This window comes from Molothrus ater, chromosome 9, assembly GCF_012460135.2.
Source record: "Molothrus ater isolate BHLD 08-10-18 breed brown headed cowbird chromosome 9, BPBGC_Mater_1.1, whole genome shotgun sequence".
NCBI lineage: Eukaryota > Metazoa > Chordata > Aves > Passeriformes > Icteridae > Molothrus > Molothrus ater.
The window spans coordinates 4,185,336-4,210,784 of NC_050486.2; the positions used below are offsets into that span (position 1 = coordinate 4,185,336).

At 52.1% G+C, this 25,449-nt stretch overlaps 1 protein-coding gene across 1 annotated transcript; it reads left to right on the forward strand.

Moving 5' to 3' along the window:
• Positions 1-3,989: 3,989 nt before the first annotated feature.
• SEC16B (SEC16 homolog B, endoplasmic reticulum export factor) lies at positions 3,990-24,843 on the forward strand. Its single transcript, XM_036388114.1, is given in 26 exon segments — positions 3,990-4,249; positions 5,215-5,321; positions 5,839-5,938; positions 6,055-6,151; positions 7,674-7,818; positions 8,155-8,312; positions 8,905-8,966; positions 10,570-10,705; positions 11,868-12,092; positions 12,724-12,821; positions 13,771-13,852; positions 13,968-14,085; positions 14,601-14,712; positions 14,901-15,006; positions 15,937-16,077; positions 18,923-19,036; positions 19,669-19,741; positions 21,742-21,969; positions 21,972-21,992; positions 22,447-22,522; positions 22,776-22,932; positions 23,094-23,201; positions 24,047-24,128; positions 24,230-24,321; positions 24,414-24,482; positions 24,781-24,843. Coding segments are annotated over 26 exon segments (3,030 nt in total).
• Positions 24,844-25,449: the final 606 nt, after the last annotated feature.

Sequence of the window (25,449 nt, forward strand, 5' to 3'; positions counted from 1 at the left end):
TCAAAATAGCTTCAGGTACTGAAGACACCTGAATTTCTTCTCTTGGGTTACAAAGGTTTCAGATGAGGTTGGGTTTTTTGTGGGGGACTGACCTGAGAGCCTGAGGCTGGCTGTGATCAGGGCCCCAAGGAGCTGCACAAACACACCGAGGGCATGAAGAAAAATGTTTTCCACCTAATCTTGTTACTGTAACAACACCAGTGAAATCTTTTAAAGCAGAAAAATGTGATGTTTTAACATGATAGCGCTGTCCCTTCAGCTCTGTGACAAATGCTCTCTGCTGCCTGCATTGCAAGAGTCCTGTAAGCTTGATGGCAGTCCTAGGGCACAGGGCTTCCATTTCCAAGAAAGCTATGACTCCTTTAAAATAGCCATTTTTTGGCTAGATGTGATGACATTGAAAGGTTATCCTTTTCTCCCCCTCTTTCTTGCCCATCTGAGCCTTTTTTCTCTGTTTTTCTTCTGTCACTTTTCATTCCCCAGCTCCTTTCCATGGCTCTTTCTTTTTTCAGCACACTTTCCTGCTTTTGCCTTAAAGTTGATGCTCCCCATCCATTTTAAACCACTTCTGCTCAAAGCTTTGTGTTGGTGGTAGAGTTTCTCACCTCTTCTTCCCCTAGCAAGAACAGAATTGAGTTTCCACACATCTCAAACACAAGCATCACAAGCTGCAGCTGTTTTTATGCAAGACAAGCTCCCAAATCTTCCTTGTAATCCAAACCTCCCAGGTTAGGCTGGCAACAGCAGCCTGAGGATCACAGAGATGGAGTAGTTTGGGTTGGAAAGGACTTTGAAAGGTCATCCAGCCCAACTCCCCTTGCAGTGAGCAGGGACATCTTCAACCAGATCAGCTTGCTCAGAGCCCCATCCAACCTGACATTCAACACTTCAGGGATCCAGGGGCAGCCACAGCTTCTGTGGGCAGCCTGTGCCAGGGCCTCACCACGCTCACTGTAAAAAATCCTTCCTTATATCTCATTTAAATTGACTCCCCCTTTCCAGCATCTTCATGTGATGCTGACTGAGCCCTGCAGGCTCCCAGTATAGATTTGTGTTGTTGCTAGAAAACAGGTTGCAAACATCCAGCAGTCACCTCTTGGCTAAAAACCCTAAAATTATTAGCCAGAAACCAAGTGGAATTATGTTATTTATATTTATGAAATATCCTATCAATTTGTGTATTTTTAAAGTGTGACTTTCATAGTTCCTAGGGATCCTTTCTTGCTTCCCCTGAGCCCTGATCTGTCCATGACAGACCTTTTACTTCAAAACCTCCTGAAGTTTTGAAGGGCAGCTGTGAAATGAAGAGGAGATGCTTAATTTCACTCTACAGCAGCAGCTCAGCAGCACGAAGACAGCTCTGCCCTGGTTTGTGTTTCTCCCAGTCGGGTTTCTGTATGGCTGAGTGCTAAGGATATTTTTTTACTTGAAATCTTGAATTCTGCAGAGGCTGAGTGCTTATTTCTCAGGATCACCAGGGAAAATTTCTTACTCTCCCAGCAGGGTGGAAATTTCAAGGTCTGAAGCTATAATATATGTAGTCTTTCAACATCATTAAAGGAGGGGGTTTCTGACAGTGCCACCATGATGCAAAGCAAACTCTCCTGCCTGTGAATCCCAAATCAGTCAGTGCTGTGATGTTCCAGTGGAAGTAATTTGGAGGCTCTGGGAACAGGGGAGAAGGTGAGACATCACTAAACTGCTGGGTGGTAGATGATGGACCTTATATCTAGCTTTTCATGTGGTTTTCTGTGATATCATTTGCCTTAATTTGCTCATTTTCTCAGTTTTTAAGGAGCCATGGGGAGTTCAGGATGGGGTCTCCAGGCAGAAATCTCTGGTCACTTAGAGAACAAGGCCATTATGGTGTTGTAATGACTGAGATGAGGCAGTGCTGGGGTGGAGCCCAGCTCCATCCTGCCCAAATTCTGCCCTGGGCAGGACATGGTGGGATGGACCTTGTTTGCTTGACTTGTGGCTGGGTCTGAATGAAACCAACCAGGTTTTATTTATTTATTTATTTATTTATTTATTTATTATTATTATTCTTGTCATTGTTGTTGTTATTTAGGAGGTGAGAGGATGTATTGAGGAAGACACTTCATAGTATCCTGAAATGATTGGGGTTGGAAGGGACCTTAAATCCCATCTCATTCCACTCCCTGCCACAGGGCAGGGACACCTTCCACTAGCCCAGGCTGCTTCAAGCCCCCTGCAACCTGGCCTTGAACACTTCCAGGGATCCAGGGGCAGCCACAGCTTCTCTGGGCACCCCATGCCAGGGCCTCACCACCCTCACAGGGAAGAATTCCCTCCTAACATCTAATCTAAATCTCTGCTCTTACAGCTTAAAGCTGTTCACCTTTGTCCTTTCACTATCAGCCCCTACTCACTTCACAGCATTAAAAAACTCCCCAGGAGAAACTTCTGGGGTTTTTCTGAGCTCGGAGGGCTGCATGCTCCTTACCTTGGGTGGGAGGAGACCCCAGTGATGGGAGAGGTGACCCTCAGGATGCAAAGAGCAGCAGGAATCCCCCGGGAGCTGAGTGCAGGCGACGTGGGGCGGAGGAGCAGGGGCTGCCCTTTGCCCCCTGGCCTATGTGGAAGTGGACTTTGGAAGTGGCAACAGGGAGCAGAGGAAGGGCCCTGACAGCCTCTGAGCAGGTGTGTGTGGCTGCTGAGGGGGGAGGATGGTGGTGGGAACCCCTGGCCAAAAATTGGGGTGGGCCCTTGGTGGGACTGGAATAATGGGTGCCTGGATGTTTGTGTCTGGGGGCTGTTTAGGGGAAGGGTTTACCTGGATGTCACCTAGAGAGCCACAAACTGAGCCACCTCTGTTCAGACCTGTGTGCTTTCCAGTCCTGAAATTACCCCAAAGTGCCCTAAACTTTGAAGGGGACGAGTGAGGAGGGGTTCAGACAGCGTCTGGCCGTCTCCCTGCGTTGGGCAGGCCTGGAGTGGTGGGGGCACTTCGGGTACTGATGCTGCAAGAGGAGATGTGGGGGGCTTGAGGGTGACATCCCCCTGGCAGCTGGGGCTTCACCCATGTGCCACCTTGGGCTCTCCTCAGGATTTCCTCTTCTGCCTGGCACTGCTATAACCAAATCTGGTGCCCACTTGGAATTCTTGCTGGAGCTGAAAGGCAGGAGGAAATCCCCATTTCCACCCCATCCATAGCTCACAAGAACAAGCCTCCATTTCTCCCTGCTTGCTCGTTTCCTTGTCCTGCCAAAGCTTTGCCAATGTCCCTTCCCTCAGTGCATATCAGATGGGGTTTCACTGCCTGTCACAGAGAGGAGGGGGATTTCTCACCCTCTCACAGCTTGAGGGGGCTGTGAGTGCTGGTGCTTTGCAGCTGGGAGTGCAGGAGGATCCTACCTGGGTATAAGAGGGCTTTTTAAGGTAAGGACACATTTTATAGCAGGGCCTGTAGCAATAGGGCAAGGGGTGATGGTTTTAAACTGAAAGAGGAGAGGTTTGGGTTAGGTATTGGGAAGAAATTCTTTCCTGTAAGGGTGGTGAGGCCCTGGCACAGGCTGCCCAGAGAAACTCCTCATCTCTGGAAGTGTTCAACATCAGGTTGGATGGGGCTTTGGGCGACCTGGTCTAATGGAAGGTGTTTGGAACTAGGTTATTTTTAAGGTCACTAGATTATTTTAAGGTCACCAAACCATCCTGAGATTCTTGTTCTGGGAAGAGATGAATGTGTGTTGCTTTCAAAGACAGACCATTTCATCCTGGTGTTTTAAGGGGAGCTTCAAGTTAAGGAAGATTTAGAGATGACTTTTCCTTGCCTCTGGGTATTTTGGAAAGGTTCCTGGGTTTCCAGGATGCTCCCAAAAATCAGAGAGTAGCTGGCAACGGGCTTCAAAGGGGGCTTGGAGGGGGTAGAAAAGCTGCTGATCAAACACTTTGTGACTTATCATTTGCAGGCCACTAAAGCCATTTGGGGCTCAGGCTCCCCAAACCCAGAGAGGATTTGGCTGGTGATGGAGCCCTGGGCCCCTGCCCAGCTGCCCCAGCCCCGGGAGAGGCCGGCAGCCCGGGGCTCATGGGCAGAGGGGCTCCCCAGCCCCCCGGCCCCGCTGCGGCGGCACCTCCTGCAGGCAAGGCAGGCTCCAAGGCCCGGCTCCTGGCACGGGAGACACGGCCCTGGTCACCCCTGGGATGAGGGCCACCAGCCCCGCGGTGACGCCCGCCGGCCGGCTTCCCGCGCCGACAGCACCTACCCCAGCCAGCCCCACGCCAGGTGAGAGCCCTCTGCTCCCTCTTCCTGGAAACCTTCCTAAAATAAGAGCTGCCTATTGCACTGCTCACAGGTCTGCCCTTGTGACTGCACAGGGACACAGAGGGTCAGTAGGTGATGTCCAGCTATTCAAGCAGCCCCATGACTTCTATATTTAAGGCTGTGTAGCATTTGCAGCTCTGATTTCTTCTTAAAGCTGTGGCTTCTGTGGTTGCTGTTTGACAAGCTCTGTCTCAGCCCTGAGGTGCATTTTTCTTACAGGTTTGATTAAATGCAGTTCTTTTTTCCTAAGTGCAAGGTGAACAATAAAAATACTAGTGGTAATATAGGAGCAAGAGGCAGCCTGCAAGCTCAGCTGCTGAAACAGTGAAGAGTGGACAGATAAAATGTGGGCTGGAGGATGTTCTCAGTGCTGAGAAAGAGCTTCCAGCAAATCTGGGTTGATTTGCCTGAGTTATCGCCCTCAGTGAGTTATGGAGTCGGTACGTGGGGTTTTGTGCTGAGGTCGTGTGATGCAGATGGGATATTAGGAAGTAAATTTTCTCTCTGAGGGTGGTGAGGCTCTGGCACAGGTTGCCCAGAGGAGCTGTGGCTGCCCCATCCCTGGAAGTGTTCAAGGCCAGGTTGGACAAGCCTTGGAGCACCCTGGTGTCCTGCCCATGGCAGGGGTTGAAATGAGATGATCTTAAAGGTCCCTTGGAACCCAAACCATTCTTGGATTCTATAAAACTGGGCATCACTGAAACTGCAGTGCACAGCTTTCTCCTAGCTGGTGGCAACAAACCATCCAAACCTCTTCCTGCTCCTTCCAGGTGTGATGCTGGACCAGTTCCTGGCCCTGCCAGAGCAGGGGACCTGGCTTTATTTCCATCCCCTTTGCTGCCTCCAAAAGTCCCAGGCAGGAGGGACCCTAGATGTGACCCTGGAACCCTTTCTCCCCCAGATCAGTGTGTTGTGTTGTTTTCCAGGCAGGGCTATGAAGATCCCCACTGGCAGTATCCTGCAGCTGGCAACAGGGATGGCTACTCCTACCAAAGCCACCAGTGGCAGCCAGCGGCATGGCAGGATGACAGAGGTATGGGCTCATCCTTTGGGTCTGGAGGCAGCTTGCAGGGGAAGTGATGCTTTCCCCAGGATGGGTTCTTCTCCCAAGGCTTGCACACATCCAGGGCTCTCTCCTGCCCATGCTCCTGGGTGGTGGTGGGTGCTCTGTGCAGCACTGGCTCCCTGTCTGCATTTAGGAAATGTGAGCAGGAGCTAGGTGCACCTAAGGGATGTTTGATCTTCATTACCACGGCTAAAAACCTGTGTCATTCCTGCTTCCAGCCTGAGTTTGATGGTGCTGTGTGATCAGGATGGCCATGGCCTCTTCTTTGCTGTTTCTGGACAGAACAGAAGAGGAGGGAGCAAAGAGAAGAGGATATCAGTGTGTGTTGGCAAATGTGCACAAGGCATTATTATCATATCTCCAATGTGTTGGGACCATTTGGAAGCAAACTGAGCGGGCATGGCAAATTGCCTGATTCATGGATTTTCTTCTGCAACTTCATTGTTGCTCTGGAGGGGTAATGCTGACTCTTGATTCTCTCTAGACCTGAGGCAGGGAGAGTCTTATGGCAAGAGTTACCGGGACCAGCACTACTACAGGGGCTACCACCCCAACCTGGCCACAGGCCCCCCAGGGCACGACAGGTAAAGCTGGGGAGTCTGTGCAGCCCTGTGAAACCACCTGCTGCAAAATGAGTGGGTTTGTGGGTGGTTCAAAAATCTCAGACCTTCAGTGTGTCTCCCTTTGCTCCCACCTGCAGGACCTACAATTTCTATGAGGAGAGCTACACCTCAACTGCCAGGAGGGAAGGAACCCTCAGCAGTGATTCAGGGGAGGCTGGTGGCTGGTCCAAAGAGGTAACCTCAAGATGGGCAGGGGTGGAGGACAAGAATCTCTCAGAGATTTGGGAACAATCCACATGTCCCCCTCCAGCTGAGAGAAGGGCCCCTTTGCAATGTTGCGCTCAGTGCCTGACAGTCCCTGGGGATTATTGCAGTGGGTTTTTAGTGTTTGTGTTCTCTCCCTCTCCTGGGCTGTCACTCCCCCAGGTGCAAGGCTGTGTGCTCAGCCCAGGAGCAGCACAGAAATCCAGGCTTAGTGGGATGTTCTGCAATGGAGCTGGGGAAGGGTCTGGTGTGATGGTGTTCACAGGGATCCAAGGATGAGGGAAGAGATGAGGATCTGACTCCATGTTTCAGAAGGCTTGATTTATTATTTTATGATATATATTATATTAAAACTATACTAAAAGAATAGAAGAAAGGATTTCATCAGAAGGCTAGCTAAGAATAGAAAAATAATGAAATGATAATAAAAGCTGTCTTGGACAGAGAGTCGGAGCCAGCTGTGATTGGCCATTAATTAGAAACAACCACATGAGACCAATCCCAGATGCACCTGTTGCATTCCACAGCAGCAAATAATTATGGTTTACATTTTGTTCTGAGGCCTCTCAGCTTCTCAGGAGAAAAAAATCCTAAGGAAAGGATTTTTCATAAAACATGTCTGTGACAGTCTGGAGCACAAGCCTGATGAGGAGAGGCAGAGAGGACTGTGGGGGCTCAGCCTGGAGGAAAGGAGGCTCAGGGGTGACCTTGTCACTCTCTACAACTCCCTGAAAGGAGGCTGTAGCCAGGTGGGGATCAGGCTCTTCTCCCATGGAACAAGTGACAGAACACAAGGAAACAGCCTTAAGTTGTGCCAGGGAAGGTTTAGGTTGGATACTAGGAAAAAAAACTCTTCAACAAAAGGGTTGTCCAACCCTGCCATAGGCTGCCCAGGGACATAGTAGAGGCACCATCCCTGGGGGAATTTTAAAGACATGTAGATGTGGCAGTTGGGGACATGGTTTAGTGGTGAACATTGCAGTGGTGGATAAATGGTAGGACTCAGTCTTAGAGAGCTTTTCCAACCTTAATGGTTCCATGATTCCACAATTCTAGCCCTCCTAGGTAGATGACAGCTGTGTGTCATTGTCAGCTCTGTCCACCAAGTCATGCTCCATCACACTTGTGTCCTGACTGCTGGGTTTTGCCAAGAGAAAATTAAAAGATCAAATCAAAGCTGCTCTGGTGATTTTGCTCCTGGGTGGTGCTTTTTTTGGGTTTCCAAGCCCCATCTCCTTGGCTGTGGTGAGGAGCTCACGTAAGGGCTAGGAAAGCTGTCAGACTACAGCTGTGGCTGATGTAAATTACTTTTCTAAGCTGTTGGGTGTACCCAAGCTGGTGTAGGGTGTGAGCTGCTGGGATGGGAATTGGCTGTGCTGTTCCTGCTGGGCACTTCCCTGCAGCAGCAGAGCCTGCCCCACTGCCTGGGAGCAGGAAATCAGCAATGTCCCTAGTTTTTGAGCCAGGTTTGTGTGCTCTCCCTCCCTCCCAGCCCTCGGGCCAGCCCAGCCTGCTCCTGCAGTACCAAGAGTCAGGACTCAGCTCCAGCAGCCATGAGCTCAGCCAGTACATCCGTGATGGTGCTGATGACTACAGCCCTGGAATGGGGTCCTGGAGCACAGGGACAAACAGGTCAGGTGGAATGGGGGGCTCTGACAAGGGGGAAGCAAGGGAATAAATGGCTGGTGGTAGGGTATTGGCTGTCTCTCAGCTGGGTCCTCTCCTGGAGGAGGTTGTGCAGGCACAAGGCATGACTGGGGGGCTGCAGGGTGGGTGAATGGTCCAGGGGCTCTGCCTGGGTAGGTGTAGGAGCTTCTGTGCACATCTGCTGCTTTGGGGGACAATTCTTGCACAGAGGGGTCAGTGGAGGGCCACTTAGTTGGGGGACAAGTTTGGGACTGGTGAAGCCCTCCACAGTGGATGTGGTGTGTGATCAGTGTGAGTGGCTCACAGTGGCCTGTGTGTCATTGCAGGGGAGCCCTTGGTGTCCACCCCACCCCCAGCAGTCCCCCTCAAGTTCCCACAGCTGCACACAGCACTGTGCTTTGGAGCTGGGGGCCACCTGGTGCTGGTGTGTCCCCACCACCCTGCTGAGGGACGGCTGCCCCGTGTCGAGCTGCACAGCCTGGAGGTAGGACACAGCTGGCCCTCCAGGCCCCCCTGTCCCCTCCCTGGAGTGGCTCCTGTCACCCTGAGGGATGCAGACATGGTTCATAATCCAAGCAGCCTCCTCAGCAGCCTTCCCATTCCTTGCTCCCATCTTCTGTCCATCCCATGTGAACTTTTGAGTCTCCATCGTGCCAGCCTGTGCCTGGGTGGTGCCTTCAGCCTTCAGCTCTGTAACCCTGGGTACCAGTGACCTGCTCACAGTGATCCCTTCTCATGGGGACAGATGTGGTGTGTTCCTCTCCAAAGGACAACTCCATTTATCTTCCTGAAGTGCTCCAAAACAGGGGCCTTGTCCCCGAGTCTCCCACAGCATTCCAGTCTCCTATTTTACCTCCAGAAGGAAGCAGATGCCATCTCAGCAGACATTTCTTTACTGGACCTTAGCACTGGAGTCCATGTGATAGCTCAGGGTCTGTGCTCTGTGGTTACCTGATGACAGCACAGGGTTCACTGGCACTGTTCAATCCTTGGCCAAGGCACTGGCTTCCCAATAGCCCAGGTGGGGCTGGTCTGATTGCTGGAGGCCAGCTGCTGAATTTACTTTTGTTTTTTAGGCAATCCTTCATGGCACAGAAGAGCTGGAGGAGCTGCAAGCCTTCCCTGGGCCCCTGGCCAGGTATGGCAGCACAGGCAGGTCCAGGAGCTGTGTCCTCCGGCTGTCTCCTTTATGAGGAGATGTGAGCTCCAGGCAGACTCAGAGGGTCCCTGTGGTTTTGAGTTATTTACAAAGGTCTAAGTTCAGGCAGGGAGCCCAGCCCCTTTGATGCAGTCTGGGTTGGTTTGGGTTGTGGGATTTGGTATTTTGAATATTCATAGGATGTGGGTTTAGTGTGGTTTGTACATCTGACCTTATTTTGTACTCATTTTGTCTCAGAAAAATGATTTTTTTTTGGTTTCTTTGAACATCTGAAGCTCTGGGTCAACCTGTGGCTTAGCTTTTCCTAAAGTTTTTGTCCCCTGAGATGGCTGAGCCACAGCAGGGTCAGACCCAGTATGCACCTTCATCCAGTGTGAGCCTGGAGATGAATCAGGGGTGCTGCATCAGGTTGTCTCTATTTCTGGCCACTCTCAACCAAAGCAGGGAGAGAAAAGGAAAAAGTATTTACCAAGCAAAAGAGCTGTGCATACACAGAAGCTGGGGGGAGTATCTGGAGCTTCCTCTGTGAGCTCTCGTGAGACCCACCCGGAGTGCTGCAAACAGGTCTGGGGCCACCAGCACAGGAAGGACATGGAACTGTTGGAGCAGGTCCAGAGGAGGATAAAGGGACTGCAGAAACCTCCCTATGGAGACAGGCTGAGGAAGCTGGAGTTGGAGAAGAGAAGGTTGTGGAGACATCACAGCACCTTCCAGTAACTGAAATGGCTGCAAGGAAGCCAGAGAGGGTCTCATTGTCAGCAACTGTAGAGCCAGGACAAAGGGCAACAAGTGCAAATTGAAAGAGGGGAACTTTAGGTGGATATATGGAAGAAATTCTTCCCTGTGAGGGTAGTAAGGCCTCAGGTTGCCCAGAGAAGTGGTGGATGCTCTATCCCTGGAAGTGTTCAAAGCCAAATTGGACAGGGCTTGGTCTAGTGGAAGGTCCCATGGCGGGGGGGGCTGGACTAGATGAGCTTTAAGCTCCTTTCAACCCCCAGACCATTCTGTGATTCTGGGTTACCACTTGTGCCAAAGGGTACACTGGGAATCTCCATATAATATGTTGGAATGACTGAGTCAGGATCAACATCTCCACCTGCAGTTTCTCTGTCCTGTTTCATCCACTCTTCTTCCTAACTGAATGGTTATTTTATTGTATGGCAGCACTTCTGCCTGGCTTGCACATAGCTGAAGGGTTTCTGTGGTCACACAAGTGACCCTCCCACTCTGCCTCCACAACAGATTGTGCCTGCTTCTGCAGCCTTGGACATCCATGGATGTAATGGCAGCACAGCAAATCCAAACTGTTTCTTTGCAGATGGATTGAGGAAAATATTATCAGGAGGGCAAAGAGTGGGTTTGAAATTTACTTTGCATCCCTGAAACGCAGATCTGCTAGGTGTCACCATAAATCTGAGTGTGTTTGAACTTGAAAGTACTCATTGGTCCTGGGGATCTTCTTTCGTCCAGCTCTTGCTTGGAATCTTTGTCATCCCCATCAGTGAACCTGGGGACTGAGCCCAAATGATGCCCTAGGTTGCTTTGCCTTGGGTTTCTTTGATGCTTCTTTCTGCTGCTGTAGGGAAGATCTGCACAAGGTGGATGTGATGACGTTTTGCCAGCAGAAGATAACCACAGGCTGTGATCTCTCAACACAGAGGGGCAGAGATTCCTGTCTCCTCTGGAAACTCCTGGTCCTCCTCTGCCGGCAGAATGGGGTAGGTATCCCATGGAAGGGGCTGACCCTTTTGATCTTGGACATGAGACAAGTAGTATGTCCCTTAGGTGCCTCTTGATCCAGTTGCTATTTTTGGGGGTAAGGGGTGTACCTTAAGAGGATCTGATTTTCATTCCTCAGTTTGATGCTGCCTGGATATTTGAAGCAAATCCTTCTCTGTGATTGCTTTTTGTCCTTGGGAACTACCAACAGCCCAGTGAAGGGGACTGGTGCCACCTTCATGGAGGACCCAGCACTTACACTTAAAAGGGGGCTGTTCCCTTAATCCACTGAAATCCACCCAATCCAGTCTGCAGCTGCTTGTTGGAAGCAGGTGGATAAGGTCATCAGAGAGAGTGTTGTGAAGGTCTTGCTAATTGTGCTGAGTCCTTTTCCTTCCAACTCCCTGTGCTGGTGGCCAAAGCTGGTCTTGTTTGGGGCATGTGCTGGGACGAGGATGCAGGTGTAAGAAGGGGGCAGACTGGAAGTGCCATCAGCCTTTGCTTGTGGGGTTTCAGGTTTCTGTGGTTGAGATGATTCCTGAGGTATTAGAAAGTCTTTTTTTCTTAGTTCTGCAACCAAAGAAGAAGTCGAGATTCCTCAGTTTTGCTTTTCAAGGTTGTTTATTTTCTCTTCTCTGTTACACTTTTTCTCTAACCTGCTGAGGTCTGGCCAGCTGGTCGGGTTGTGGCACATTGACTGGTGGTGTTAACTTTTTATACTACAAACTATGTGTACTTTATTTACAATAATTTTCTAATACCTATCACTTATGTTAGACAGTCTGCCTCTATTCTAAACCAATCAAAAAGAAGACACTATCTAGCAGAAGATGGAGGACAAGAAGAAGAAGGACAGGACATGCCTAGATTCCTCCATCTTGCTTCTTGAACCCCCATTCTAAAACCCCAAAATTCTACTTTTTCACTTTGTGACAAATTAACTATCATCCTACTCAAACTCTTATGGCTTGTAAATCTTCACATAAAGTTGGTAATTGTTTTTTCCATGGGCTAAAATCAAAGGCACAGGTGTTTTTGACTCCATGCCAAGGTGTCCTGAGCCCCTTGCCAGGGTCTCAAATCACCCAGGGCAGCCAGAGCAATGTCCTGGGTTCTGACCCTGGGGCAGCCTCCAGGTGGCTCCTTCCTTCCCTTTCACAGTCCATGGTGGGCTCGGACACGGCGGAGCTGCTGCTGCAGGACTGCAGGCGCCAGGACAGGTACAGGAGGCAGGAGCCTGCAGCCAGCCTGCTGGGCATGGCTGATGACGAGTGGGCGCAGCAGCAACCGCTGGACCTCATCACCGGGGAGCTCCCGCCCGTCGTGGAGACACAGGCACAGATCGTGGAGAAGTTCACCAAGCTCCTCTACTATGGCAGGAAGAAAGTAAGTGGTGAGTGGGATCCAGGATGTGGGGCTGGAGGTTTTGTTCTTCTTGGACCTGTTGGCCTCTTCAGGCAGGTTTTAAAGGAAAGGGTGCTCCTTCACCCTTCAAGAAGTGACTTGTGGTTGTGGGATCAACCCTCCAAGCTGTGGTAGTGATTTCCCACCACTGGGAACTGGGATGGGAGACCCAAGTGAAGATGAGATGCAGAGGCTTTTACCAGCACCTCTACCGCATTTAGTTTCACAGAGTCTAGAATGATTTGCTTTGGAAGGGACCTTAAAGGTTCTCCTGTTCCAAACCCATTTGTAGCTATGTGATCTCACAGGATACCTAAGGCACAAGGAGAAGAGAGAGGAGGGCTGCAGACTGAGTGCCCGGACTGGGATCCCACAGCTTTGAGGGCTAACAGGCAGCACAGACCTGGAAACGTAGGGGACACAACATTGATTTGAAGGTCCAAGTTCTTGTAAATTTTCAGGGTAGAAAGACAAAGGGATGCAGAAGATGCTAATTTGGAGGATGCTAATTAAAACCAGAGCAGTTACTGGGACTCTCCTCTGAGCTGGGGGAGCAGAGGAGGGAGGAAGCAGAGTTGGTGCAACCCCTCTTTCTTCTCCCCCTCACCTGCAGGAGGCTCTGGTCTGGGCCATGAGGAACCAGCTGTGGGGCCATGCCCTGTTCCTCTCCAGCAAGATGGACCCTCGGACGTACAGCTGGGTCCTCACCGGGTAAGCTGGAGAAGCTCAAGCAGGGTGTGATGTTCCATGGCTGGCTTTCCAAGCCTGCTATTCCTTCAGTGCCCCCTGAATTGGAAAAGAGCATTGATTCCAGCTGGAGCCTTTCCAGAGGGGGCAAAGGGGACAGAGGACATCCATCCAAACAGGCCTGAGTCCTTCAGGCTTCCCAATGGACAGGAGAAACCAAGTGGGGGGCTGGAAAGCAGGAGGAAAGCCAATCCCTGGAGATGGAGGGTGAATTTATTCTGAGTCTTTGGTTTTGCCCATGCTGCCCTAGCAAAGACAGCCATGGGGCAGGGGGAGCTGAGCATTTTCACTGTGATCAAGTCTAGTCCCAGCTGTTCACCCCACTTGTATGAGCATTTTCTGGTGAAATTTAATGTACTTAGTCTGGATTGGGTTGATCCCTTCAGGGAGAGTTAAGCAGAAATTTTCTGTCTTGTGGAACCCAAATCCTTTTAAGGAGGTTTTATGCAGTGTTGTCCTGGAGACCTGCCTTCTCTGAAGGTAATACAGATCATCACCCCCAGAGGCTGGTGATCCTCTCTGCCTCCTATTTACAAGGGCATGGAGTGATAGGATAGGGAGGAATGGCTTCAGCTGACAGAGGGTAGATTTAGATTAGATGTTAGAAAGAAATATTTCCCTGTGAGGGTGGGGAGGCCCTGGCACAGGTTGTCCAGAGCAGCTGTGGCTGCCCCATTTCTGGAAGTGTCCAAGGCCAGGTTGGACTGGGCTTGAAGCACCCTGGTCCAGTGGAAGGTGTCCCTGCCTATGGAAGGAGGGTTGGACTAGAAGGTGCCTTCCAACTCAATCGCTTCTTGGATTCTCTGGGAAACCCCTAGAGACATCAGTTTCCTGGGGCATTTGGGCTGTGCTCTGGGAGGTGAATGAAGGTCTGGGGTCCTGGTGTGCAGCCCTTCTCTCTGTCTCCTCACAGGTTCACCAGCACACTGGCCACCAACGACCCACTGCAGACCCTCTTCCAGCTGATGTCAGGAAGGATCCCTCAGGCAGCTCTGGTCTGTGAGCAAGAGGCTGGCCCTGGCATGTGTTCCCCTGTGCTGTCACCTGCCTGTGACACCCACCTTTTGGTCACCATCTCTCCTCACCTCTGCTCTCCTCCTCTCCCTCCAGTGCTGCGGGGATCCCACGTGGGGGGACTGGAGGCCCCACCTGGCTGTGATGCTGTCCAACAAGGTTGGAGACACAGAGCTGAACCACCGAGCCATTGTCACCATGGGGGACACTTTGGGTGAGCTGAGATCAGTGGGAGCAGCCACAACAGGGGTGGGCACTGCAGTGTCACCGTGCATGTCCACACTGAGATGGTTGTGCCTGCACCTCTGGAGCTGCAGTGCCTGTGTGGTGGAAGGGGTGAGGTGCCAATGGATCCTCAGGTGAATTGGGCCCAGTCACATCCATTAGATGCTCTTGTGGAGACACCTGGAGCAGTTGGGGCCAGGGAAGGTGTAGGTAACTGCAGGGACTGAGCCTTGCCACCAGTGGTGGGATTCTATGTATCCTGCAAGAGTTGGAGCTGGCCTTGCTCAGGCTCACCTAGCTCTACCATTGAACAGAAATCTCCTGAAACAAAAAGCAGCAGCTGGGGAAAACAGACAAACAACAGGGACAAGGGAAGGATCAGGATCTGCATTGCCAGGAAAGTGAGGCAGTTCAGTTTGTATTTTATGGGTGAGCTTGAGGGCCTCAAGCAAAGCAGACCGTGTGGTGATGTCTCAGACTAAAGGTTTGTCTTTTTCCATGCAGCCAGCAAGGGAGCAGTGGAAGCAGCTCATTTCTGCTACCTGATGGCAGATGTTCCCTTTGGTTACTTTGGAGCAAAGGCAGATCGCATGGCCCTGCTGGGCAGCAGCCACCGGTGAGCAAGCACTGCAGGCTGGTGTTTTGCCAGTCACCTGCCCCACGTTTCCGCCCTCCCTGGGGTCTCACTTTGATGCAGAAGCAATCCCTGGTCGGGGCTTTTCTCGCTGCTAGTGTGCATTCTGTGTGGGGCTGTTTGGGGAGGAGCTCTGCTCCTGCCCGCTGACCCCGCCCCTCTCCCCGCAGCCAGGCGTTCTCCCAGTTCGCCCGGACAGAGGCCATCCAGAGGATGGAAATCCTCGAGTACTGCCGGCAGCTGCGACAGCCCGAATCCTTCCTGCTGCCCTTCCAGGTAGTGCATGTGCTCAACTACATCTCGTGCAGAGCTCAGACTTGCCCCAAAACATGCACCCATCTCCCTGAAGCCTGGAATTCAAGCTGTTCCTGAGGCTTGTCCCCTTACTGGGCTTTGGGAATGATGTACAGGTTGCCTTGGCCAAGGGACTCATTCAGGGCAGGTTTTGGGATGCACAGTGTGTCTGATCAGTGCTTGCTCAGCTCTCATTGCCTTCCTGCTCTCTGGCTAACGGCTATTTGCTTTCCTATTTATGCTTTCCTATTGCAAAGCAGCACCCAGCTGTTGCTGCCTTGGGGTGGACATATCCCTGGAAGTGTTCAAGGCCAGGCTGGAAGGAGCTTGGAGCAACCTGGTCTAGTGGGAGGTGTCCCTGGCCATGGCAGGGGGCTGGAACTAGATGAGCTCTGATGTCCCTTCCAACCCAAGCCATTCTAGGATCCTCTGAAGCTCCCTGCTTCAAGGAGGGAGGGCTGGATGACTCCATGGGCATGGGTGGAAGTGGCCCCACATTGCAAGTGACCTTTGGGTGCACGATCCAGGGTGCAAGATTCTATGAAGCTCCCTGGTTCAAGGAGGGAGGGCTGGATGCCTCTATGGGGATGGCTGGAAGTGACCTCTGGGTGCAGGATCCAGGGTGCAGGATTCTATGAAGCTCCCTGGTTCAAGGAGGGAGGGCTGGGTGCCTCCATGGGGATGGGTGGAAGTGACCTCTGTGTGCAGGATCCAGGATTCTGTGAAGCTCCCTGGTTCAAGGAGGGAGGGCTGGGTGCCTCCATGGGGATGGCTGGAAGTTGCAAGTGACCTCTGGGTGCGCGATCCAGGGCGCTCTGAGCCACGCTGGGGCGATGTGCCTGGCACAGGGCACCCACAGCCCTGTCCATGTCCCTGTTCCCACCCCTGGCTGCTCTGCCTCTCTCCCCCAAGGTGTACAAGCTGCTCTACGCCTCCCGCCTGGCTGACCACGGGCTGCCAGCCCAGGCCCTGCAGTACTGCGAGCTTGTGGCCACTGCGCTCCTGCGCTGCGACCCTGCCGCGCACCCCGTCCTGGCACGGCAAGTGGTGAGGGTGAGTCTGCACCTCCTGCATCCCAGCCTGCGTGTGATCCCTGCTCAGGAACTGCTGGGGTGGGAGTGGCTGGCAGCTCTGAGCAGCCCCCTGGGATTTGCTGCCAAGTACGGGGTTTCTAATCCCCGTGGATTTCGGGTAGAAAACAAAGGTGTTATGTTGACTGCCAAGTAGGAGCAGAGTTATTTGGAAACAAAGGATGTTTTTAAGTCTGGTGGGATTTTCTGAACTTCTAAATGTCACAGGCTTAAGAAGTGAAGTCTAAGTGCACATTTCCCCTCCAGCACATCTTCTACAACTCTCTTTACCTCCTGAGGGGTGTGTGCTGGGGTGACACTGAGAGAGAGCATGGCCCAACGTGTAGCACCAAGTGCAGCCCCTCTGCTTCCTGAGCAGGGGGCTGGGGTAGAGAGGGACAAGGGCAAGTGTCCCAGGTCCCCTTGGGGCTCTCACAAGACCAGGGCAGTGCTGAGGCTGCTTGTCACCTTCCTCCAGCCTTTAGGACCAGGTTGAATGGGGCTTTGGTGGGTCTAGTGGAAGGTGTCCCTGCAAATGTCAGGGGTGTTGGAACAAGATGAGCTTTAAGATCCCTTCCAACCCCAAACCATTCTGTGATTCTATGAAAGGCACTAAAGCCATGGTGCTTTGAGGTGAGGGGCAGCAAGACGCCTGTCTGAAGTGGGTGCTGCTGAGTTCACCCAAAATTTGGCTGGCACTGCTTCCTCACCCGATCTTCGAAGCCTATTTGCTGTCTAACAGCCTTTTAGATCTGCCATTCTGCTGGGGATAATGCTTCTCCTGGGAGAAAACACTTTCATCTGAAAAACTAGTGCATTCGTAGATGCTCTTGTCTTTGATGTTCTAGACTGTGTTACAAATTATGATACACATTAGTGTTTGATTAAGACTTCCCCTCTTTTGAAGCTGGGGACGATATACAACCAGGTGCTGGTTCATTAATACTGGATCAAAGTGCACATAAGCTTTTGGATTAAACATTCCCCCCGTTTAGGAGTAATCATGCTTATAATTTCCTTTTTCCTGTGATTGATTCAGGATGAGCATAGGTGTGTTTGTAAAGAGATGGGACAGTGGGTAGTGCAGGCTCCTGCTTGGCTGCAGGGTTGCTTTGCTCTCCTGGCCAGTCCCATGCTGGGGTCCAGTTGTGCAGGTCCCATCTTGCTGTAAACTCACAGACCTGAGCAGTGTGCTTTGTGCTGGTTTAGAGTTTGTGTTTTAAAAGCTCAGGAATAGAAAGAAATGGCTGCTAGGACTGGTGCTGGAAGGAATAGCTGAGTGTTGTGTGGCTGTGGAGGGTGGCTGAGCTGTAGTCACCTCTGGGTGGCTTTTGGTGGCCCTCAAGGTGGCAGCCTTGTAGCAAAGCATTGAAGATAAGGCAGCATGAAGTAGCCAGAGGAAACTTGAGAAATCCCCAAGAATCCTAGAATGGTTTGGGTTGGAAGGGACCTTAGAGATCACCTAGTTCCAACTCCTTTGCCATGGGGGACTCCTTCCACTAGATCAGGGGCTGATATCAGCAAGAGAAAATCCAGTAAAGATGTGGATGAACAGCAGTGCTTTGAGTGCCATCTCCCCTTACCCAGCTGTCTTAAAACTGGATCCTTGTCTAAACAACTCCTTCAGTCAGGGAATTAGCTCTGCAGGGAGCCCTGCATCTCACCTTGGACTCCTGGGTTGCCCTGGAAGAGCCTCCTGCTCCATTGATGGGAGCTGGAGCCCCAAGTCACTGAGATGGCTGCAGCCAGGGCAGCACAGACCCTCTTCTGCAGGAGAAATTAAACACACAGCAGCAATACTGCAGAGAGGGACCTGGGGGAGATAGTGGAGCATGGAAAAAATACTGAGCAGCAGCATAACAGGATGCTGTTACAAAAGGAAAAAAAACCCTCACCATGTTATAGTGTTATTCTGGGTTGTGAGAGTACAACTGTCATATCTGAGACAAGGAGGTGATAATCCCCCCATGCTGGGGTCTCAGGGGTCTTGGCTGGGGCCTGTTTGGGCTGCTGCATGTGGAGACAGGGCTAAATTGGAGTGAGTGTGGGAGTGGAGAGCTGGGGCGATAAGAGACTGAGGGAAAAATGACCTCTGGAGAAGGCCTGAGGGTTATTTCTTCTAGGCAAGATATGGTGGGGGAGAAAGGGGTTTGAGGGATGTGATAACAGCCCTCCAGCACACAGGAGGCTGCTCGTGGGGGATGCTGGCTGGCTCCTCTCACAGCTTCCATGGGAGCAGGGATAGAGGGGCTTAATTTGCAGGACGGAAGATTTCACTTAGATATTAAGAAAATACTCTTTAGCTCTAAGGACATCAAGCATCAGGACAAGCCTGGGAGGCTGTGAAATCTTCTCAGAGATTTGTAAATGCAGATCAGAAAAACACCAGCTCCCATCCATCCTCATGGGGTAGGTGAGGAGCTTAGGAGCTGCCCTGGGAGTTGGGCTCTTTCCAGGGCTTCTGGTGGGGTGTCCTGCAAACCTGCCAGTGCCCCAGGATGCCTGTGAGGGGGTTGATTAAAGCCACTCATTTTCCTCAGGGGGGAAAAGGGATGCTGATATTTACCTGTCTCTTTGATGCAAGGAGCATCTTTGACACAGTATTTTGGCATCTCTGTGGAGGTGCTGAGCCAGCCCTGCTGAGACTGTGGGGCATGGGATGGGCCAGCACCTCTGTGAGGGTGTGGGAGAGGGAATAAATCCTGCACAGGAGGCTGGTGTTATTTAACCCCTGTATTATGAAGTGATGCTGTTTTCCCAAGCCCCTGTGTGACAGATCCCTGTGGATCTGACCCTGTGCTAATCCCTGCTGTCCCCCTGGCCTGCAGCTGGCTGAGAGGCTGAAGCTCTGTGACCCTCTGCTCCTGGAGATGCCAGAGCAGGAGCAGGCACTGGAGCCTGACTGGCTGGAGCAGCTCCGAGCCTGCTGCCAGGAGTGGGAGGTAAGGAGAGGCAGTGGGACAGCTGCTCTGGGCTGTGCTCTGTCTGCAGGAGCATCTCCTCCTCTTCCCTCAATCTGAGGGGATGGAGGTTCAAAAGCTGCTGTTCTTCTCTGCTTGTGAGCTCTGAGATGTGGTCTCTGCTCTGGGGCCTGCAGATTCAGTGGGAGCAAGGGGCTTGCAGTGCCTGAGGGCTGCAGAGCTTCACACAGGGCAAAACTCTCTTTGATTTGGCTCAAGGGGGGCAGGCAGGGGCTGGTGGGGGAGTGATGGTCTCCCTTTGCAGGGGGACCTTGCAGAGCTCACTGATGGGGTGTCACCTTGTGGCTGTACTCTGGGGTCTTTTAACTATGGTCTGGTGCTTGGATTAATGCTTTTCATTCAGATTTCACACCTGCTTTTGGTTTTGTGGCCTTTTCCATCTTGTTTCCTCTCCTGCCGGCTCTCAGGGGTGCTGCAGCTCCTCTTGCTTACTGGGAAAGAGCTGGTGTGGGTCTCTCCTGCAGCCTGGGGTGGGCTATGAGCCCCAAATCCACAAGGACCGTGCTTTCTTTTGCATTGGCTTTGTGATTTCTTTAGTTTTTGTCCTGTTCCACCCTTTTTCCTAGCCATTTTACCATGTTTTACCTCTGCAGGTGGAAGATGATCTTCCTCCAGAGGTGGCACCTGCTCAGCTGGAGCTGCCCTGTGCTGTTCTACCAACAGCAGGTAAATACACCAAAGCAGCAGCTTGTGGTCTCCCCAGTGGGCTCTCCCTGCGTGGAACTGTGCTGCCATGGGCTGGGAAGCAGCATCCCAGTCCCTGGAGTTTTTACCAGCAGCAACTCCTTGCTCCTTGCATCCCCCCAGAGCTCAAAGGCTCCTCCTGCCTGGATGCATCCCTCAGGCATGGGCTGCAAAGTGAGGGCTCAATGCTTGGTGCTCATACAAAGTCTGAGTAATTGGGCCTAATTACCACAGCTTCAGGGTCCCTCTGGGTGCTGTGGGAGGAGGAGAGCAGCTGGGGGTGGGTGCTGGATGAGCCTCCCAGCTGAGCCTCAGGGGAGACAGCCCCATTCTCAGGCAGTCCTCTGAGGGTGCAAACTGGAGCTGAACTAAAGGGATTTCACACTTAGACAGCAAAGGATTCAGGAAGGAGCTCTGTGCCAGGCTGCAGGATGCCTGTTGCTGAAGAATCAGCATTTCTCCTTCCCTGCTGCCTCTTTGATCCCTTTGCTTCACCCTTTGGTGACCCCAAGAGTCCAGAGACATCAAGAGGAGGGGCACAGCCATCCCCTGGTGTCAAGGAAAGAGCAGGGGGGCTTTTCTTTCCCACGTGGGCAGGCATCCATTGGGATGTCCCATTGAGGAGAAGTCAGGGGGAGGTGTTGCTTCACATCCAGCTCCATCAGCAGGATGCTCCTGCCCAGTCCCCTGCTCCTTGGATGTGCCTTTGCCTGGGAATGCTGGCACTGAAGTGTGGAGAGCAGAGGCTGCTGCAGACAGGATGAAACACAACTAATTCCTTCAAGCCGTTTCTTCCTATCAGCTTTCCCTCTTGCTGCCAAATTCCTTTTCAAAGAGCTCTCCCAGGCAGTAAAAAGGATCATCAATCCTGATTGCCTTCTGCTGCTATCAGGGCTCAGACTATGATCTTCCTTCCCTGGAAGGAAATTGCAAGTATGATGATCCCATTGGCTTGGCTTCTCTGAGCAGCCAGGTCTGCTCCATGTGGTCTCCCCACAGCTCACCTTCCCTGTGCTTGGCCCTTTCCTCATGGTGAAGGCCATCCAGAGCCACCACCTGAGGGACCTGCATGCAGAGAAAGCTGGCTTGGTGCTGAGTCCATCCATCTTGGAAAGACAAAGCCCAAATCAGGTGCCAAGCTGGGATCCACGTGGTCCTCCCTGACTTGTTCCAGCTGAGCTTGCCAGGCAGCATGAGTTTGAGCATCCATCCTCCTCCTTGTGGATCTTGAGCATCTCCAGGCCATGTGGGAGCAGCTCATGGTTGTGAAGCCAATCCTGAGTGGGCTGGAGGTGATGCTGGCAGCAAAGCAAAGGGTTTGACAGCATCAAGAGGTGCCCTAATCCTTCCCTATGGGATCTGGGTCCTGCCTGCCATGCCTCACAGCAATGGAAGAGGAGTTTCCCAGTGTCCAGTATTTCTGGCAGGAGGCTGCTGAGCTGGAATGAGCAGGACACACACCTGGGACCAATGTGTGTGTGAAATGAAACCAATCCTGCTTGCTCAACTTGCCTTTCAAACAAAAAAATCCCAACCCTGAATAAATCTGCCTAGAGCAAAGAACCTGGGTGCTGCTGTGGAACAGGAATGAAAGCTACCTGCTGAATATTTCCTGCTCAGGGTGTGCAGCAGGAGTGGGGGAAAAGGCTGGAAACCTCAGCCTCCTTTGAGCTGCTGGTGCATGCTGCTTGTGGGCCCTTTGCTTCCATAGCATTCTCCTTCTGAGTTCATTTATAGCCTCAGGTATATTCCCAGGAATAAAGAAATAATTCCCCCAGTCTTTCCCAGCCCACCTTCCTTGAAATCTCTGGAAGGTTCCTATTGCTGTGCTGTGTCCTACCTCCTCCCTTGCCTGGTGCCTGAAGCCTTTCCTCACTCCCCCAGCTCCTGCTGATGTTTAATGGAAAAGGGGAGAACAGCCCAACAGAATTATAAACATTACAAAAATTATAAATTCCTGAGGTGTGGGGTTTTTTTGGCAGGTGAAGAGCCTGGCAATGAGATTCCCCAGAGTGAAAGCTACCAGTATGACCAGTGGTTTGAGCCTGTGCCATCGCAGGGACTGAGGTCCCAGGAGGATGTGTCCCTGAGGTCCCCAGCACCTGCTCAGGTCGTGGCATCTCCAGTGCCCAGCGTTGGGAGAGAGCTGCAGCCCCCTGTGCTCAGCCAAGAGACACCTGCCCCTCTGGGAGGGGGTTTTGCTGAGCCCCCTCACAGCCAGTGCTGCCAGCAGGTAAGTGCTGCAGCCTTGTTTCCCTGCAGAAATCACAGAATCCCAGAATGGTTTGTGTTGGGAAAGGATGGTAAAGATCAGCTGGTTCCCTGCTATGGGCAGGGACACCTTTCACTAGACCAGGCCCCATCCAGCCTGGCCTTGGACACTTCCAGAGATGGGGCAGCAACAGTTGCTCTGGGCAGCCTGTGCCAGGGCTTTACCACCCTCATAGCAAGGAATTTCTTCCTTAGAAGTTGCCTTTGAGATGCACCACTTCAGCCTCACCACTTATTCCCTGGTTCTGGCAGGGATCACAATGGCCTTTTGCATCTCTTGGGGCGACATCTTGGCCACCACGTGGGTGGCTGTGCTCTGGAGAGGGGCATGGTACAAGCTCTGCAAATACCTCTGATGGATAAATCCATAGCTCCACAGATCAAACCTTGACTGTGTCCTTCCCTCTGCTCCACAGGAGAAGCTGAGGAGCCCTGGGGTGCCAGGCTGTCCCCTGGAGGGGTGCAGCCAGCCCTCCCCAGCAGAGCAGGTGAGTCAAAGAAGCCAGAGAGACCATCCCACTGAGGTCCTGGCTGGATCTGGGATGTGCTGCCCCATCCTTGCATGCACTGAACTCACATGGACCCCCATCATGGTGCCACTTGTTCCCTTGGGTGAAAGCTGTGCCCTGCTGTGTAAGGCATGTAGGGGAACCTAAGGATGCTCCCCACTAATCTGGGTGTGGAGCAGTCTCAGGGGGGCTCTGACCATGCTTGGTGCAGCTCCTGTGGGAACAGCACGTGGCAGCTTCCATGTCTGATGGCAGGAGGAGTTACCAGCCAGGACTCGGACTCTGTCAGAGACCTCCACTGTGTCCCTGGGGGACAGCCAGCCCTCCCTGGACAGCGCAGGTGAGGACACTGCTGAGGAGCAGGCAGAGGCCATGAAGCCAGAGGAGAACAAGGTGAGCATGCCAGAGCCATCAAGAGCCTCATGCCCTGAGCTTGCCTGGCCCTGATGCCAGCCCTGCCCCTGGAAAAATGATGCCCACTCCCAGCAGGCAGCTGGAGAAGCCTGGCATCCATCCCTTCTTATTCCTTTCCACTCTTTTCCTTCATTTCCCAGAGCTCTGGATTCAGGTGGTTTGGCTGGTTTCGGTCAAAACCCACCAAGGAAACTTCTCCCAAAGCTGAGTCTGAGACAGGCTCAGACTCTCCCACATCAGGACCACAGGTAGGGACAAAAAGCCATCCTGTCCCTGGTGACATGCAGGGTGCAGCTGTGAGAATGGGTGACACATCTCCCCATTTCTCCCTGTCCTCATGCAGGGGCCATGGCCATTCCGTGTGGGGGGACATGGGGACTAGGAGCCCTTTTAGCCTGTTAGTGAATCCTTGATTAATAATAACTGTAAATTCATATAGCCTCTTTCATATATATATATAATATAAATTCATATAGCCTCCTTCAGCCATGAGGTCATGCAAGCCCTTGGCAAACTCTGCAGGGATCCCTCGCCCTCCGCTGGAGCGGAACACAGCAGCTGTGAGCAGCAGTGCTCTGGCAGGTTTTAGGAGGGAAAGCCTCTTTAATTGGAAGTGCAGCAGCAAGGAGGAAGCAGCCATGCTGTGGTTATCCCAGACCTAGCCAGTTCCTAAGGGCATCACATCCCTGATGGCTTGGAGCTTGGAGCGAGAACCTCCCCTGGAAATTTCTTCCTGGTAGAGAATGATCTACAGTCCCAGAGCAAAAAAAAAAATGTTGGGATATTCTTCTCAAACTAGCAGGAGATGAAGAACAAAAGGGGACCCATGGAGCTTGGCCCCTCACACTGTACCCAGGCTTGGTGTCCAGCCTCCTGCCTGATTTTGAACCCTCAGGCTGGTTCAGCTTTATGCTTGTGTTGCTTGCCCTGACCCTGTAGCCCCTCCTTAGCCATGATTCCTGCAGCTCCTGGGGTACCTCTGCAGCAGGAGGGGTGCAGAATGGGTACCCCAAAAGCCTGGTGTGGTGTCTGGTGCAGAGGTCTTCTCCCAGCTGAAGGAGCTTCTGCTCTAAACGGGTGGATGTGATTTCAGGAGCGGGCATCACCATCCCCACCCATTGCCCCTCTGGCAGCTGGGACAAACCCTTTGGCTCAGCCTCTCTCCAGAAATCCCGGTAAATATCGCACAGTTCCCCTCACCTCTCCCCCCATCACCCTTTCACAAGTTTCTCCTCTTAATTTTAAGTTGGCTTTTGTTTTTGGTTGCTGGCCCTAGGAGGAATGGAGGGTGAAAGCACCTTTGCTGTTAATCCAGTGTCTGCAGAGGTGAAAGGCTCATGGGATGGAAGGCAGTCAGCAGGACAGCAGGTGAGGAGGGGAGGGAAGTGTACCCTGTGTGTGATGGGGGACACCTCTCTGCTTGGGGTGTCTGTTAAGTTCTCTCTCTTTGGTCCTTCCAGGCTGTCTACCGTGGACCTCTGCCACCAGTGGCTTCAGTTCCTCTCTTCAACCCTGCCCAGGTCGCTCAGGTGAGAGTACTTTTATGAGGGTGGTGCTGTGTGAGACCTGGGGTGGCTCCTGATTTTGGGGTGGTGCCACATTTCAGGTGATCTGCTATGGGCGGGGGGGGGGCGGGGTTTAGGTAATACCAGTTTTGGGAATAAGGGTTTTTTATAAGTAAATCAGTGGTGGGAGGACAGCAATGGGAGGGTGTGATGAATAAGCAAAATGTAGGGAGGATGGTTGTGGTTGCATCCTGATGATGGCAAAGCAACATTTTGGGGTACAGCCCGTTGCTCACACCACCTCTCTCTCTGTGTTTCCCAGCTTCCTGCCCGACCCACCCAACCCAGGCTGCTTTCCCAGCATCGCTATCCCAACCCACTCTGAGGTGGTGGGTGGGGACAGCAGAGACCAATTACACAAAGTTTTTTTAACCAAAATGGTGTTTGTGGTTATTTTGTATGGGGTAGGAATGGTTGGACTTGCTTGGTGGAGGGTGTTGTAAAATAAGGGGGAGGTTTCTGGCTTTAAAAGCCAGTAAATGGGGGAGGGTGTGAGGCTGGGAGGGGGGTGAATAATTTGATGATTCAGGTGAGAACACAGGCCTCTACCTTCCACTTTCACAAAACTTAGGTCTGGTTTGCGTGATTCATTATTGTCATCCCTTATGCGTGGTTCCTGAAGTCCACTCCAGTATTTCTTTTTACCTTTCTTTGCTATACATTTAGGTATTTAAACATAGATGATATTTAAACGAAGTCCCCTCTCTTCACTCACTCACCCTTTCCTCACAAGCGAGATGCTCCTTAATGATCTTGGTTGCTCTCTGCTGGGCTCCAGGTTTGGGGGGTTGAAGTCAGTAATAAACAGGGGGAGGAGTGGAACACTGAGGTGTGTGGGGAAGGAAGGGAGGGTGGAAGAGAAAGGTAAGGAGGATGGAAGGATGGCGGAAAAGTGAAAGTAAAAAGGGTGTCCGGGGGAGAGTAGTCTGAA